The sequence below is a fragment of the Colletotrichum truncatum genome, assembly GCF_014235925.2.
Source record: "Colletotrichum truncatum strain CMES1059 chromosome Unknown Contig_0013, whole genome shotgun sequence".
NCBI classification, from domain to species: domain Eukaryota; kingdom Fungi; phylum Ascomycota; class Sordariomycetes; order Glomerellales; family Glomerellaceae; genus Colletotrichum; species Colletotrichum truncatum.
Window position 1 is genome coordinate 533,474 of NW_027222410.1, and position 16,924 is coordinate 550,397.

At 46.7% G+C, this 16,924-nt stretch overlaps 7 protein-coding genes across 7 annotated transcripts; 2 read left to right on the forward strand and 5 right to left on the reverse strand.

Annotated features, from left to right (window-relative positions):
* Positions 1–103: 103 nt before the first annotated feature.
* On the forward strand, positions 104–271 carry CTRU02_215183 (transposase-like protein; the record flags this gene model as incomplete). Its single annotated transcript, XM_070206394.1, has 1 exon — positions 104–271. The coding sequence occupies one exon, from the start codon at positions 104–106 to the stop codon at positions 269–271; it is 168 nt and encodes a 55-aa protein (XP_070059953.1).
* Positions 272–877: 606 nt separating this feature from the next.
* Positions 878–1,294, reverse strand: CTRU02_215184 (transposase-like protein; the record flags this gene model as incomplete). Its single annotated transcript, XM_070206395.1, has 1 exon — positions 878–1,294. The coding sequence occupies one exon, from the start codon at positions 1,292–1,294 to the stop codon at positions 878–880; it is 417 nt and encodes a 138-aa protein (XP_070059954.1).
* Positions 1,295–1,752: 458 nt separating this feature from the next.
* CTRU02_215185 (transposase-like protein) lies at positions 1,753–2,766 on the reverse strand (the record flags this gene model as incomplete). Its single annotated transcript, XM_070206396.1, has 1 exon — positions 1,753–2,766. One exon carries the CDS (start codon positions 2,764–2,766, stop codon positions 1,753–1,755), a length of 1,014 nt encoding a protein of 337 aa, XP_070059955.1.
* Positions 2,767–3,642: 876 nt separating this feature from the next.
* Positions 3,643–4,936, reverse strand: CTRU02_215186 (uncharacterized protein; the record flags this gene model as incomplete). The annotated part of the gene is made up of 6 exons (XM_036732473.1): positions 3,643–3,877; positions 3,933–4,405; positions 4,460–4,527; positions 4,579–4,615; positions 4,670–4,689; positions 4,744–4,936. 6 exons carry the CDS (start codon positions 4,934–4,936, stop codon positions 3,643–3,645), a joined length of 1,026 nt encoding a protein of 341 aa, XP_036575830.1.
* Positions 4,937–6,365: 1,429 nt separating this feature from the next.
* CTRU02_215187 (GTP-binding protein) lies at positions 6,366–8,046 on the reverse strand (the record flags this gene model as incomplete). The annotated part of the gene is made up of 9 exons (XM_070206397.1): positions 6,366–6,385; positions 6,452–6,488; positions 6,542–6,709; positions 6,766–7,167; positions 7,238–7,344; positions 7,398–7,433; positions 7,489–7,550; positions 7,609–7,769; positions 7,834–8,046. 9 exons carry the CDS (start codon positions 8,044–8,046, stop codon positions 6,366–6,368), a joined length of 1,206 nt encoding a protein of 401 aa, XP_070059956.1.
* Positions 8,047–8,797: 751 nt separating this feature from the next.
* CTRU02_215188 (uncharacterized protein) lies at positions 8,798–9,476 on the forward strand (the record flags this gene model as incomplete). Its single annotated transcript, XM_036732475.2, has 2 exons — positions 8,798–9,020; positions 9,070–9,476. The coding sequence occupies 2 exons, from the start codon at positions 8,798–8,800 to the stop codon at positions 9,474–9,476; spliced, it is 630 nt and encodes a 209-aa protein (XP_036575832.2).
* A 3,270-nt stretch (positions 9,477–12,746) lies between these two features.
* CTRU02_215189 (reverse transcriptase domain protein) lies at positions 12,747–15,509 on the reverse strand (the record flags this gene model as incomplete). Its single annotated transcript, XM_070206398.1, has 1 exon — positions 12,747–15,509. One exon carries the CDS (start codon positions 15,507–15,509, stop codon positions 12,747–12,749), a length of 2,763 nt encoding a protein of 920 aa, XP_070059957.1.
* Positions 15,510–16,924: the final 1,415 nt, after the last annotated feature.

The window sequence follows — 16,924 nt, forward strand, 5'->3', positions numbered from 1 at the left end:
GCATACCACAGAAGACTGGGCTCTTCATGCCTCACGGTTTGGAAATTTCTTTTCGAGATACCAGGAGCATCTTCATACTTCTGTTGAGCTGGCCTGGCAGAAGATGGCCTCGTACTATGAGAGGGTGGGTGATTCCCCTCTCTTTGCTGCTTCCATCATTCTACATCCAGGTCTTGGTATCTCATACCTTGAGGCAATTTGGGATGAAGGTGAGCAGCTTAGCTGGCTTCGTGATGCAAAGAAGGGAATCCATGACCATTTTGATCGCTAGTATAGACCAGCAGATAATTCGCGTGACGGGTTTGAAGTGAGTGAGATCAGCCTTCTTCCTCATGAAGACAGCCACTTCAGGCAATGGTTTAATAGCAGAAGAGGGAGGGAGAGGGCTAGAAGTAGTCCTCAGACTGATAATGAGCTGGCAATGTATCACAGGCAGCCTCCTCAGCGTGCTACCAACCCTGTGAAGTGGCTGAGGGATCACCAAACTAATTATCCACAGCTCAGCAAGCTAGCTTTGGATATTCTTGCCATCTATCCGATGGCTGCTGACTGTGAGCGAGCGTTCAGCTCTGCAAAGTTAACGATCACTTCGCAGAGGTAGGCTTTGCAACCACAAGTGGTGGAGAAGCTACAGCTATTGAAGAACTGGGCGAACAGAGGTGCAGTGCCATTTGGTGCTGGCGCAGCATTGTTGAGGCCTGGGATGACGACGTACTGAGGCATGGTGATAGCTTCATTAATCTCCTATTCGGGTAATCGTGGGGTTTTTTTGACATTACGTACTACACGCATTTGATTGACTGATTGGGTAAACATGTCAATCAATCAATCTGGGCCGGCAGAAAAGTCAATCAAGCAAGTATAGCGCGGATTGGAATTATTTGAATTGACGGCAGCGCTGGTAATGATCATTCTCTTTACCCAGCGTCCTTGACAACAGAGTCGACCTCGATTTCTCCTCATCCTTCTGCTGCTTCGTATCATACCACCGAGCGAAGTAGTCCTTTATGCCAAGCTTCACATCGCGGGCCCAGGCCAACTGCTCCTCAGTAAGCCAAGTAGCCTCCAGCCAACCAATGCCGAATCTCGGATGAAAGATGACTGCTGCCGCGAGTAAAGGAGACTCTCCAAGCTTGCTATAATACACACCAAGCTTCTTCCAGCCATGTTTGATGGATATTCGGATATATACTCGGTGGTCTGCAGGTATTGAGCTCTTCTGGGAGAACTCATACGCTGCTGGCTTATTTAGCGCCGTATTTTCAGTCTCAGAATGATCAGGCCAGGCATCCATCGTGAATCTGGGCGTTTGACTTCGCTGTCGACATAGAAATGTCGTCTTCGTCGTCGACGTCGAAGCGAGCACGGCGGCGACGGGTACGGCTCGATCGGACATCGGGCTCTTTCTGAGGCATAGTAGACGCTCTTCAAATCAGCTTGAGGTCATATGGGTTCGTCTCCCTTATTGTGTCGGATGTAACTTCGATAGAAGCCTTTCCAGTCTTCAAAATGCTCAAGCAAGTATTTTGTTCCCACCAGAACTTCCCACAGGTTTCCGTGGCTGCCGTCTTGGCCCCGGCCTTGTGTTCGCATCGTCCGAGTATACAGAGGCGTGAGGATCTCATTGACTTCTCCGAGAACACGCCAGTCTTCGTTGGATAAGACGTTTTCTGCAAGGATAAGTTTTCCTTCCTTTCGCTCACCGTCGAGGGCAAAGATGAAGGCTTTAATGTCGGTCGCTTGCGCAGCGCCCTAAATCATCATGTAAGGGGAATTCCACCGCGTATTGTTGTTCAAGACGACCTCAAGCTCGGCGGTCAATTCCTCACAGAGACGGTAGCCTCCATGTTCTTGCTTGCAAGCAATGCGCTTGAAACATTCTCTGCGCTGATGTGAGGACCTGATGAACTTGACAATGTTGTGGAGCTTCCCGATAGGGCCTTTTGAACGCCAATGACGAAGGTCTTGCTCCAGAAGACCGCTCATACCGTTGATATTTGACTCTAGCTCAAAGGAGTCGGCATCTTTGCTGAAAGTAAACGCGCGGGCAACGAGTTTGAGAATGTGGCCATAGTAGCGCATCCGACGGGCCTTGATATCATCTGGCCTGATCGAAGGGTCAAGCTGCCTGTAGAAACAATGCAGACAAGCATCGTTTGTAGTCAGGTTGTCGGAAATGACAGTCCCAACCTGTCCTCGGATCTCCCACAGTTGAACGATATCAAGCAACATGTCAGCAAGATTCTCGCCATTATGAGTGCCTAGGTAGCGAAGCAAAGCGAGCAACCTGGACTGGCGGTATCCGGATTTGTCGATGAAGTGTGCAAAAACAGCCATTATCGGAAGGCGGTTCGGTGATGTCCAGAGATCAAAGTTGAGGTTTATTTTCGTGAGAGTACTGCTTAGCTCCGCTTTGATGATATCGGTCTTGGATTCATAGATCTGGAGCTCTCTGACAATAGAACTGCTACTCCAGGGAATCTGGAGCGCTAATTCATGGTCAAATCGGTAGAAAAGCTCTTTAAGAAACCTTTGCTCGAATGTAGTGAATGGCACGTCACTGTCGATGACATACCCGACACTAAGTTCTTGTACAGCTTTGATCTTTGCCTGTGGTACCGTACTTTGGTCAAGCTGGGGTCTTTTGGGCGTTGCATATGAGTCGAGGTCGCAATCGTCGATAGGGCGCGACTGGCGACCTGGGTTGATCCGGTGAGCTCTACCTGGCTCAACAGATGTATCCACTAGTGCAAGGGACGAATGCATACTTTCAAAGATGATCTGCTGCAGATGATGTAGCTTGTACTGATAAGAACTCTAGTCGACCCTTTGTGTCACATCGGCTGCAGCACCAAACGGCGCCGATTGCCTGATCCTGGTGATTCAATTCAACAAAGAACAGACCATGTCACTTTTCCCAATACTCAGCCTTTTTCTCCTTTTCGAGATAGTGAAACTTTTTGAATAAAGCGGCGGTTCCCCCAGACGACCTTTGGTAGTTCGGAAATGGTCGGGCTAGCAGGCAACTTTCCGATGGCAGCCTCTTCGAGCTGTTCGGCCATAGATAGTCCTTGGTTGTGATAGTAGCGAGAACGCAGAAAATTTGTTGTATGAAATGGTTTTGAATTATCTGGCCAGCGAAGGGGGTGCTGGCAAATCGGACATCTTGTCGTTTGTACTTTGGTTTGACGGTGAAGTTGACGCGTCGCGATTGGATGGATGCACTGGACCGCGTCAACTGTCCGGGATATTGGGGAACTTCGCAGCGCTTAGCCAGTGATTGTTTTGCCCGCTTGTTGAACCTCGGCTTAACAAATCACCGACAACTGATTTCACCCCGGCTTCCCAACACGGTGTTTTGATGAGCCTTCGCTCAGGAACCTACCGAATAACAGAATGTGATTGATCTCTATTGGGAAGAATACTGGATTTGCTCCGGTTCAACCAGTCTCTTTTTGAATTGCTTGACAAACGAAGATACGAGAACAGTCGCGACATGAAGCCAAAACAGGGGCTTTGAAAGTGTGTTCTGTTGATCTGGTCTCAAGAACAAATTAATGGATAATGACGGATACCCTCTTCGAGGAATCTTCAGTAACGCGCACACACGCTGTGCACCCTGTCTGCCCTTGACCTCTAACACTAAGGTGTGTCCACAGATATATTTTGTAGGGGACTTTCTGCTGTACTTTCGAGATCTGTTATTTGTCCACGTTGAGTTCTTAACTCGCTGCCCCTGAGAAATCTGGGATTGAATTCTCTGCTACCGTCACGAAATTTATGACTCGATTTGTGCGAGCGATCGACGACACGAATGAGGAGGAGATTGATAGCGGGAAGACATGCGCATATGAGACCCGTACTTACTTCTGCTGTTCTATGAGAAGTTTGAGTCTAAGATGCCCAAGATCTTAGGGTTGGATGAAACATACCCGAGAAGGTTACCTCGAATGAAATCCACTGACTCATCTTGTGAATTCTGCATCTTAATCACAAGAACTAGTCGTATAAGACTGACTGCCGTAGCAATACCGCCAGAGCTAAGCATGGCGATTACCCTAAGACGCTTATTCCATGACATCCGGAGAGTTACCGCAACAGGAACCGGCAAAATAAGCACAGCCATATCAGTAACTGCGCTGATACTGGTATCAGCTATGAAGATAGCCTGCTGGTTGTAGCAGGTAGTTATAATCGTTTGATCCCAAAAACCGGCAAGTGGTCGACATATAAACCCTTTCAGGAAAAGGATAGGTATAGAATATCCTGTTAGGAAGATAACTACTGTATATGTCCCGATTACAGTTTTTTTATGTACTCCAAAGACTCTGATAATGATGAACAAGAGCGCGAGCTTTGTAAAGTAAGAGGCGGAACTATACGTAAGGGTGATAATATAAACACCCAAAGGGGAAGTTAGTCAAAAAATGTTATCTCCAAAGGGAAATTAAGAGGATACTTTTTTGAAGCCTTTAAGTTGCTCTTTTGAGAGTTCGTAAATGTGGAAGCCTCCACCGAAATAACCCGCTTGAGGAGAATTAGCATACCCAATCCTTTGTTTTCATTAGACCAACCTACTCAAGAGCCCTGCAGCAAAGTAGCCAAGAGATAATACCTGCTGATACATCAATACTCTTGCTACATCGCGGTTTCACGTGGTTGCATGTACCCATGCTATCAGAGCCATCCCTATCGAAATTAAGCTACCTATCAAAGAAATATTCAGGGACAGAACAGGCTTACAGTCCTCTGCGCACCAGGGGGGAGCGACGAAGGTCTTCGTATATAAGCGCAAGACCGCAAACAGACTAACAAATACCAAGGCTAAAATTTGGGACACAGAATTGATGGTGTTAAGAACGTCTTCGGGCGCCGTAAATAGGGAGCTGTTTTGGTTGATTACGTCGCTGTTCCATCCCAGTTGGGCTTCCTGCATTCTGTTACGCCTTTTGGCGAAAGAAGAAGTCAGAATCACTCAAGTCCGGGTGTTATAGAAGCGTTATGATTCCAGATAACGTCGTTTGTTTTCGTGACAAGACAGGTGAGGAAAATTAACAGAATTACTGACATGAGATCTTGAAAGTCTTAGGGTCTTGTTTTATCATGGTTGATAGAGTGACGGGATGTTTGGAATAGTGGTAGATGGTGGTCTTAAGTGATAAATATGTTGCGTCGACTATACTTGCCCGCTATTCTTATAGTTTCGGTTCACATGCAATTGCCAGGCCAAGAAAGTCTGTTTCTGGTGCGAAAGGCTAATTCAAGGATACTTCCAACTCACAGATACTAAGAAAAAGCACGTTGAACTCGAAAGCCTATTTTTAATGCGGCCGAGTCAGTTGCCCTCAAACTGATTGATCAAATGTAGAGTTTTGTTTCGTCTCGCGAGGTCCCGAAATGCTAGTTTTTATAGTGCAGGGATAATTCGTTTAGATATTTCCTCGACACTTTGCCCAGTCTTCAATAAGTCACATGGCATCTTGGATGAGGGGAACAGTAGACTTTGCAACGCAGCAGCGAACTCTCAAACGGCAGCATGGCCTATCAACTATTGGGCAGATGATTTGAAGTGTTCGTAGAAGATTGCCTAAATGAATTGAACGGTTATTACTCAACTGTCTTATCGGTGATTTTATTTACTAATGATAGAAAGTCTATCTTAATTTGATGTAATACACCGAGGGTCTATTGGAAAAAGAGTGATTCGTTTTGCTAGATAACCGCTTCTACCTATGCCGCACAGCAGCCAGATAGCTAGGAATAGCTCGAGTAGGTAGTTATAGCACTCAGCCTCGATCTGTGTATCATCTCATTAATGTCTTATGTCCTCTTTTGTGAGAAATAGCCAAGAATAGATAGAATCTACCCAAACGTATAAGCAAACAATTAACATCTGACTGGCCAGTGGTGATTATCAATCAGAGAGACATAAGTTTGCGACATGTAATATCTCTATGTTGGCGCCAGCAGGTAAGCTGGCGGATCAGACGGCTCGGGTCTAAAATTGTGTAGCCAAAACGTTTTTTAGGATCCTCTTCTTGATTTCAATTCCACTAGGGGATTAAACCTAACCCAGTGCTACTGGCATACGACACAACTTTCACAGACCAACCATTTAAGTTGGAAAAAATCTTATCAGATTGACGGCTTCAAACGACGTGCGAGCGCGCTTACATCACATCAATCGCATCACTAGCAAGGGAGCTAAGGCAAGCCGAACAATATAAATTCAATATATAGAGACTGAGTCGATACTTGCGTTGGTATACTCAGAATACATACTAAATACTTCAAGCTGAAAGAGCTAGTTGTCTAAACTGGTTGTGATCTAAAATTTAATGGCTGCCGGTCTTAATGATAATGATCTATTTCTTGTTTGAAACGTCTAAGATAGATAGTCAGCACTCTCTAAGAAACATCAATCAAAGTCTTGGGGTCGAGTTTAACATACTAAATTGGAAGTGGATGATATCTCCGTCCTGGACAACCTATTAAAATGGTAAGTAAGCGCTGCAGCATTGAAAGGAGTCTGGGTACTTACATAAGACTTTCCTTCCTGTCTATACTTTCCAGCCGCCTTGATTGGGCCTATAGACTTGCCGCCTTCACAGAGATCGTGGAAGTCTTGGTAGGCGACCACTTCAGCTTTGATGAATCCCCTTTCGAAATCGCTGTGGATAGCTCTAGCAGCTTGTGGTGCGAGGCAACCCTGCGGAATAGTCTAGCATCTGATCTCCTTCTCACCAGCTACGTACAAGTCAGCACGGGAATTCGCCCAGGGTGGTAGCAGGCTGTGAGCTGACCGGTGAAGTAGTATTGCAGGCCGAGCTTCGTGAATCCTTCGGTAATAATCTTGTCCAGCTTTGACTTGACCTTGCTCTCCTTGAGAAACTCGGCCCGTGCAGCTGGATCATCCTTCAGACTGTTGAGTTTTTCTTCAAATTCGATAGAGAAGGGAATGATGTCTCTGGGAACGCCTCCGTGCTCAGTGACCCACTTGGCAATGGCCGGCAGGTACTTGCTCTTCTGTCTGAGGTAGTCCTTCATTGTCAAGTTAACGAGGTAGATCGTTGGCTTTGTGGTGATTAGCTGGATCTTCTCGTTAATGAGCGCAATCTCGGCCGGCGTCCAGCTTCCGTCTCTAACCGGCTGATCCTTCTCCAGCATCTAGGTCATTATTGTGAGTATGTTTAGAACGGCTAAATTAGTGAGAATAGATTCGAAAGTCCGGGCTTACCGCTTGGATCTTTGTCGTTGTCTCTGTGAAGAGAGGCAGCATTTTGTATTTGCCACCTGCCTTTCTGACGATTGCCTCTTCGGCGACGATTGTCTTCTGCAGAATGTCTAACAACATGAGGGTAAGCTTGTGTCAAGTCATTTAGAGGGGTAGTACAAACCGAGATCTTTCTTGCAAAGCTCGCTTTGAATAGTGTCTAGAAGATGGACCTATTAGTTTCGTCAGGTTTTGGGAGAATCGGCTAAACTAACTTAAGTCCCGGACGGGATCAACTGAGTCATCGACGTGCAGAACTTCATCGTTATCGAATGCTCTGTCATAAGAATCTAAGTCAGTGTGAGGGTGCAGCAGTTTAGCGATTGATGTTGTACCTGACAATGTGGAACATGCCGTCAACGGCCTGGATGTGAGACAGAAAGGCATTTCCAAGTCCCGCTCCTTGAGAAGCACCCTTGATCAGGCCGGCAATGTCGGTGACCTGGAGAAACGCGGGGTACATGGACGGCGGTTTCCAGAGGTCACAGAGAAAGTCCTAACACGTATTGCCTAACTCAGCCATCTATTAGGAGCCTTTTCTGCAGGCAGTCTCGACTTACATATCGAGCGTCGGGAACAGCACATCTCGCCTCATTAGGCTCAATTGTACAAAAGGGGTAGTTCTCTGCAGCAGCACTCTGCTCGGTCAAGAGATTGAATAAACTCGACTTTCCCACATTGGGCAAGCCAACGCATCCCATCTTCAGGTTCTTGCGAACCCTGCCGAAAGCAACAACATTATCCTTAACAACTTCAACCTTCTTGGGAGGCATGGTGACTGTAATTTTTTAATCACAAACGAATTTTGATTAAAAATCTCTATCTCGGAGGGTTGAAAGAAGAACGAATCCTCTGGCAAACTTTTCAGAAAATGGCCTGATAATTCACTTGTAGGCCCACTTAAGTGCATGGGTTGTTACGGCCAGCTAGTGACAGTAGGGTTTCTGCTAACAGAAGTTGAGGCTGCGATACTAACAATAGGTCTTGCGTCGTATACAGGTATGTCGTACTGGTAGATCGAGGGTTAGGATAAGGTGATCAGTCTTACACTAGGTAACGAGGTATAGTAATATCACAAACTGTGAGCTAAGCTGAAAGTCATCGAGGATGAATCACAAGTTGATTGCTGAAGAACTATCTAGAGGGCTTGAGCAGGTGCTCAAGTCCTGGTCTATATACAAGTCCCGTTTCCCAAGGCCGACGTCCGCGTCGTCGCTTGCCGATATCTCAATTGTCGGCAGCCGACATGCCAAGAGTCGTATCTCTTATTCCTTTCTTATCATCACGTGACTTGAACATAGTTCTTCCTTTTCCGGCGGGGCGACCCTTGTCCCTTCCGTCGCCTGCATATATCTTGTCTCTAGCCGCTGTCCTCGAGTGGGGCTAGTTTCTCTGTTAGGCATACTTAACGGGTCGTAACATCAGGTCTCCCTCTCAAAGGTCTTGTCCTCAAGGCCTATAAGTAGGTTGGCTGGTCCCAGGTTGGGGTCCTTTAAACATGCTTCCTTCAATGATGCTGACACCATGTCAGGTCGCGTTCTAAAATCAAAATCCAAACAGCCTTGCTCGAAAACGCTTCGTCAAGCGGTTAACGAGTCCTTCGCATATTTCGGCGTTATTGCGGACATGCCTTGTACCCGTTGTTTCCGTGCGAAACGCGCTTGTCAATTTGCTGAGGGCGCAAATCGTTGTCAGTTGTGTGCTCAGCACAAGAAGCCTTGTGATGGTTTGGTGGTGGCTTCGACACGTAAGTTCTTTTCTCTTCGGGCGGCGATGTTTTCTTGCTGATTTGGTAGTGTCAAAATTGAATTCCCAGCGTAAGGAGTGGGATGAGAAAGAAGAGGAGGCTGGTGAAGAGGTGCTGCGGATCCATGAGGAGTTGGCACGTCTTCAGTCCGACATGGCTCTAGCAGTGAGCCGTTTATCTCGTATTCGTCAAATTCGAAAGAAGGTGGTGGAGCGTCAGAAGGAGACGTTTGCGCGAGGCATGCAAGAATTGGACGCGGAGGATGGCTTGCTGTCAGTCCTGGATGCGCACGAGGCTGGTGTGGTTGGTGACCTTCGGTTTCTTGGGGTTCCTAATGACCCTTCCTGGTCTTCCTTCGGTGTTGGGGAGGAGTTCGCTGATCTTGGTCCCTTAGTGGGTGATCCCGCTGGGTCCAGTACTGTTGGAGTTCCTCCTGAGCGTGTTCCAAGTTCTTAGCTGGTTCCCATGAGTCATCTTCATGTCCATAGTTTTTCCATTTGATGAAGTATTCTGTTGTTTCGCCATTCTTTCGGTGGTCTAGAATGCGTTCTACTTCATATTCGGTATCGTCTGTTTCCACAATGATGCAGTCTTCGGTGTGTGTACCGTCCGGTGCTGGTTCTAATAATGAGACGTGAAAGACTGGGTGACATTTCATTGTTTCCGGTAGTTTCAACTCGTAGTTGACTTCGGAAATTTTCTTCGTGATTTCGAAAGGTCCTAGTTTTTTGAAGTCGAGTTTGTCGCTAGGTCGTTTCGTTTTGATGTTTCGCCGTATGAGATAGGCGCTACCTCCCTCTTTTAGGGGTGGGCCTCTCACCCTATGTCGGTCGGCGTGTTTCTTCATTCTCCGTCGTACGAATTCGAGTTTTTGGGGTAGTTCTTGTTGGATTTCCTTAAGTTTCTTGATGTCTGCAATGGCTTTTATCGCTGCCGAACCTTGTCGAGGTTCTCCGTATGCAGTGGGGTTGAATCCATAGTTAAGAAAGAAAGGTGATTCCTGAGTACTTTCTCCTACCGCGCTGTTGTATGCGAATTGTGCCATGGGTAGTAACTTAACCTAATTGTCTTGTTTATAGTTGACATAGCATCTGAGATATGTTTCTAGAATCTGATTGATTCTTTCTGTTTGTCCATCGGTCTGCGGATGGAAAGCGGTGCTGAGTTTATGCTTCGCTCCTAGTTGCGAGATCAGGGATCTCCAAAACTTGGATGTGAAGACAGATCCTCTGTCGGACACGATTTCCTGTGGCAGTCCGTGTTGGCTAACGATGATTCTGAGGAAGGTGTATGCTAAATCTTCGGCTGTGCTTGATTCCAAGTAGGGTACGAAATAGGCGTATTTAGTGAGTCGATCCACTATGACTAGTACGCTGTCGTATTTTACCTTGGTGAGCGGTTCTTTTGACAGTGGTAGCTTGACTATAAAGTCTAGTGAAATCGAGTGCCATGGTGCAGGAGGTGTCGGTAGTGGCTGCAATTCTCCATATGGTTTGTGTCTGCTGGGCTTGCTTTTGGCGCAGACTTCACAATCCTTGATTGCTTCGGCTACATCCTTGCGGGTGACTCGTTTGTCGTGATGTTGTCTGATTCTCTTCCAGGTTTTGGTAACACCTTGGTGGCCATGTGCGGGTGCAGTGTGGATTTCCATGATCTGGTCGTGAGCCATTCTTCCAGTCGTGCTGGTCCTGACTCTTTCGCCAATCATCAAGAGTTTCTGTGCTGGCACAAGTCCTCCGTCGTGTTCTTTAAGGATAACCTGAGTTTCTTCTGGGACCGGGACCATGAGGTCCGGTCGTCGGCTGAGAGCATCGGCTCTGCCGTTTTCTGATCCTTTGCGATAGATGATTTTGAAGTTAAATTCTGATAGGAATTCTGACCATCGTATTTGTCGCTTGTTGAGTTCTTTGGATGTTGTGAAATGTGCTAGGTTCTTGTGGTCGGTATAGACCTTGACTTGATACTTGGTTCCTGAAAGTTGCGGTCTCTATTCCTTGAATGCTTCGATAATTGCCATGAGTTCTTTGTCATGAATTTGGTAATTGAGCTCTGGTCCTGAAAGTTTCCGAGAGTAAAAGGCACATGGGTGCAGAACATCGTCTTCATCTCGTTGCCCGAGTTGTCCTCCCATAGCGGAATCCGAAGCATCGGTTTCCAACTCGAAAGGTTTCTCAGGGTTTGGGATCATGATGACGGGTTCTGAGCTGACATGGTCTTTTACCTTCTGGAATGCTTCTTGTTGTTTTCCTGACCTTTCCTATGGAACGTCTTTCCGTGTAAGCTCGGTAAGGGGCAATATCGTCTTGGAATAGTTTTTAAGGAATCTTCGGTAGAAGTTGACAAATCCTAAGAACGCTAGGATGTCTTTGGGGTTTTCTGGCGTAGGCCAATCCCTGATGGCTTTGACCTTGTTTGCTGACATCTTGATTTGTCCAGGTGTGATGGTGAATCCTAAGAACTCGACTTCTTGTCTGTGGAAAAGGCTTTTATCTGGTTCTACAAGCAGTTTGGCTGCTTCTAGTGCTTTGAGGATCTGATGGACGTGTTGTTTATGTTCTTCGAGTGTCTTTGAGAATATAAGTATGTCGTCAAGGTAGACGACAACTGTCTTGTCCAGGTATTCCCTGAGTACGTGGTTAATCATGGTTTGGAAAGTGGCGGGTGCGTTGGTGAGTCCGAACGGCATGACGAGAGTCTCAAATTGTCCTCGCCTTGTTCTAAAAGCTGCTTTCCATTCGTCTCCTTCAGCTATTCGGATGAGATTATAAGCTCCTTTGAGGTCCAAGGCAGTAAACCATTGGGCGTCATAGAGTAGGTCTCGTAGTTCCGAGATCAAGGGCAATGGGTAGCAGTTTTTAATAGTGATGTCGTTCAATTTCCTGTAATCCACGCATAGTCGTTTCTTGCCATTTTTCTTTGGTACAAAGAGTACTGGGTATCCGGCCGGTGATGTCGAGGGTCGGATAAATCCTTTAGCTAGGTTCTCATCTAGCCATTCGTCGAGGGCGTCCATTTCTTCTTGGTTAAGGGGGTAGATTTTACTGAAGGTAGGTTCACAACCTTCCTTGAGTTCGATTTTGTGGTCGTATCCACTGTGTTCCGGTAGTCCGGTCTCGAGCTCTGATGCAAAGAGCTTGCTGTATATCCTGTATTCAACAGGTATCTTCGATAGCGGGTCTTCTGTAACTTTGTTGGTGGCTGTCGCAGCTAGCGTCCTAGTGCGCATGTCTTTCGTTCTGAGGAACAAGCTTGGTCTGGTTCCTTGTGCCGCTAGTAATCCGCGTGAGGGCTTCTGCGAGCGCTGCTCAGGGGCTGGATTGTCGTATGTGATTAGGCCTTTTCCCCAGTCTATCCGGGGGTTATTCTTTCTTAGCCATGGGATTCCAAGGATGACCTCGTGTCGTCCTATCTCAGTGATGTCAAGCGTGATGTGTTCCTGATGGCCATGGTGAATCAAAGGGAGTGGCGCGGTCTCCGAATCAATGATGCCTCCGCCATACTTGACTCTTTTCCCTTCTACCGTATTCAAAGGGTAGGGGTTCTGTTTCTTGGCCCATGGTATTTCTCTTTCTTGTATTATTCGTGGGGATATGAAGTTTCCCTGGGCTCCCGAGTCGATCAGGGCCTCCGTAGTGTAACCTCCCAGGTTCACTGTGATCTTGAGATGTGCGTCGTTTGCTGTGGTTGCACATAGGGACTTTTCCCTGGAGCCTATCTCTTGTCCCTCTAAGAGTGGCTCTGCTCGTTTTTTGACGATTTCTTTCCCTTACGTTTGTTTTTTCGCAGGATGGCAAGGTCGGGTATTTCTTTGGATGGTCCACTGGGTTGTTGTGATAGTCTCCATGCTCTGGATTTGTCCTCGCAATGTACCTTGCAAATGTCCCGAGTGCATTCTTCCCACGACATTGTCCTATCGTGTTGGCATCTCATTGGGTACTCACAATTGGGTGCGAAGATAGCGATACCTTCCTCCTTTTCGTATCTCACCAAATCCCACATGGGTAGTTCGACTTCAGTGTAGACTTGCGTGATGGGCTCAGTGCCCCACCTGCGTGGGTAGAATTTGTATTCGTGTTTGTTGACGACGTGCAGCTCGCAGCTGTCAATAATGCATTGTCCCCAAAATAAGTCATAGTGTTTCTTAGCTCTTGGGTCGAGGATTGGGTGGTCGTTGGCTTGGATGGAAGATTCAAAGTATGTTTTCCTCTTCTTGGCTGGTATCCCGAAGAAATATAGTTGTTGGTTATCATCGTAAGGATCAATTTCTTGGTACTGAAGGATTTCTGTTAGGTGTCGGATCCTGTCTTGTCGTTCCTGGTCCTCCTCGGAACTAGTGTCATCGATGCTGACTACGTCTTGTGGGGTCGCATCTACATAGTCGTCTTCGATCTGGTCAGGTTCTTCAGATTGGTAGGGGGATTCGCTTATCCCGAAGTGCCAGTGCTGAGTAATTTTTTGAAGCCGTTGTTCCCTTTCAGGGTTATATTCATTGATTTCTTCTTTCTTGATTTTGTTTATTTCCTCGAGCTCCTGGTTGATCCTATGGATTCGTTCGGGGTCATCTCGAGCACTAATTCGTCGTTCAATCTGGGCGTCCAGCGCTCCAGTCTGTTGTTGCCAAGTAGGGTTACTTGGGTCTTGTTGGGCTCGTTGTTGGCAAGCGTCTCGTCCTTGCTGCAGTCGGGCGATCCGTCGCTCATTGTCTTGATATGTCGAGCTCGCGTTTAGTCGCTGGTTTTGAAGCATCTCATCGAGTTGCTCGATTGTTTTTCGTTCTATCTTGCTAGCGACTGCTAGGGTGCGGGTGTTCTTTGCATCTCCATCGTCTCTGGGTACGAACCGGGTGGTTCTGTGCTGGAGTGCATATTGTCCGCGCGTGTTACCTTGTAGTAGGACGCGTTCGTTTCGTTTTTTTGTAAGGTATAGGGTGACCCTGTTGTCTGGAATGGTTGCTCGGGTCCCCGCTCCTATAGCTTCGTCAAGTCGTCGAATGGCTTGATCATTTTCGTCTTCTAGTTGTTGAATTTCTTCCGGGGTGAAGGAGTCAGGAGTTGTGACTTGGTCAACTTGGGTATAGTTGGTAAGTCGTCGGCTGTCCCAGAGCAGCCCGGGGTGATTTACGATTGTTCCGTCTGCAAAGGCTTTGTTGAGTTTGTTGGCAACTTCTTCTTGTTCATACCGGTCCAGGGGTCGGTTATTATTGTTGAAGAAGCTGATGTCTTGTCGGTCTGCTACCGCGAGAATTTTGTCGTTCATCCCGGTGGTGTCGCATCCAGATCGTCCAGAAGGGTCCTTAGGGTACCATCTACTGTTTTCTTTAGCTTCCCTGTGGTCGTTATAGAGATCGTTGAAGCAGTTGGTCCATTTTTCACTGCTGTGATCTCGTTGTTTTTGTGCTACGCTGGCTTGTCGCGGTGGTCCTTGGATCCGTTTGGGTTGTCTGCAGTCTCTGGCCATATGTCCGGGTTTGTCGCAGTTGTAGCACTTGAATTCCTTCTTTTGTTGAGGTTTCTGGTTCCATCGGTTGTCCTTATTGGCGACGCTTAGGTCTATGGGGCCGCTGTGATGTCCGTAAGCGGTGCTCCGCTGTTGATTCTGCTGAGAGCGGTTTTTGTCGTGTTGATGAAACTTCTTCTGAGGTTGCCATTGGTATTTCTTGGCCGAATTGGCGGGTTGTCGTCTTTCGCCCTTTTCTCTTCTTCGCTCATAAAGTCGGTTGTCTATCTTGATGGCGAGTTCGGTGTAGCTGAGAAAGTCTTCTGGTTTGTCTAACTTAACGATCTCGTCCTTGACCTCGTCTTTGAGTCCTGAGTAGAAGATAAATATCTTGGACTCATCAGTCATGTCCAGGGTAGCGCAGAGGCGTCGAAACTCGGCGGCGTAGTGAATTGCCGACTTGGTTTGTCTGAGGTTGTTAAGTTCCCTTTCTGCCCTGCTGCGTTCATCTGGGTCTTGGAATAGGGATTTGAGTGCATGCTCGAATCCTTCGAAGCTGTCGAAAATATCACGGGTCTCCGTGTTACAGTCTTCTAACGTTTCGTTCTGCCAGTAATTTTCCAAAAACGGTTCGAACCACTGAAGGGCTTTCCCGTCTAGGAGGGCCGAAGCGTGTAAAACTTTCTCAGACTTATTTCTGAAGTTGGAGCGGTGAAAGTTGTGGTAATTCTTGAGTTGAATCAGGAATCCCTTGAGTTTGCCAGGAGTACCATCATACTTGCTTAGGGTGCTGAAACGGAGCTTCTCTCGTCCGTCTACAGGGGTTTGGATGATATTAGCAGCACCTTGTAGGGTACGGTTCTGGTTCAGGAGTTCCTGGTTGCGTCCTTCGAGGTTCCGGATAGTAGCTTGGAGTTGCTCGAGGACTACGGCGTTCGAATTGAACATTTCCTGAAGTCTTCCAACGTCACGGTTGTTCTTGCGAACCTGACGCTGAAGTTCTTCATTGCCGTCATCTTCTTCTTCTTCAGATTCTTCTTCCACGTCCTTCATTTCTTCTTCTCCAAGTTCCTGAGCAAGGTTCTTGACGGGTGCCTTCCCCTTGGAGGAGTTGGGGAAAGTAGTAGGAGTTTTGGCGGTGCTGGATGAAGACATCTTGTCGAAGGTACTGTTTGTTAGTTTCGCAGGGTCAACTTACCAAACAGGAGCAATCAAAGTGTTACGGCCAGCTAGTGACAGTAGGGTTTCTGCTAACAGAAGTTGAGGCTGCGATACTAACAATAGGTCTTGCGTCGTATACAGGTATGTCGTACTGGTAGATCGAGGGTTAGGGTAAGGTGATCAGTCTTACACTAGGTAACGAGGTATAGTAATATCACAAACTATGAGCTAAGCTGAAAGTCATCGAGGATGAATCACAAGTTGATTGCTGAAGAACTATCTAGAGGGCTTGAGCAGGTGCTCAAGTCCTGGTCTATATACAAGTCCCGTTTCCCAAGGCCGACGTCCGCGTCGTCGCTTGCCGATATCTCAATTGTCGGCAGCCGACATGCCAAGAGTCGTATCTCTTATTCCTTTCTTATCATCACGTGACTTGAACATAGTTCTTCCTTTTCCGGCGGGGCGACCCTTGTCCCTTCCGTCGCCTGCATATATCTTGTCTCTAGCCGCTGTCCTCGAGTGGGGCTAGTTTCTCTGTTAGGCATACTTAACGGGTCGTAACATGGGTATGTTCTCATTCGTAGGGATACTCCTCTCAGGCTCGTTTAGAATTAGCGTCTAAAAACAGCTGCCCCATACACTGCTTGAAGCTATCTAAATTAATAGTAAGCCTCCTTAAGCACTTTAAATTTAAAATCCTAGAATATTACTTCTAGCTTATTAGCGATTTTATAATATTAGCTTATATAATTACCATAACTTACTTTAACTTGAGGGGAAATACTACGTTATTAGATATTAGTTATGAAAAATAGGGTTAAAGTTAAGAAAAAAGACTTTTAATTAGTTAGTATTTTACTATTTGTTTTTAATAAAATATAATAAATATTTAAAGTAATAAATAGCCTTAAAATACTATTATATAAATTTACATTTATATCTTTTTAATATCTTTTTATTAATTAAGGCTGTTATGGTTAGGTTTTTAAGAGTATTATTCCTTTAAATGCCTTCCGTTAGGAAGGTTATGTCAGATTGAGCGCGCTACGCGAGGCTTCGGCAACGCTCGGCAGAACACTATTTCCGAGCGCCGAGCCCCGGGTCAGGGGGTGGCATACCCCCTTCCCTACGCGCCCCTGAAGGGCCCTTAGACAGTTACACACATAACGGAATATACATCGTTCTGAACCCTCAATTCGACAATTAACAGTCTGATACGTGCTGCGTTTACGTTAAACGCCGCCAGCCATCTATTCTACGCATACGAAAGCCCTTTCTACGCGCCCAATTGAACCCCTATCGTCGAA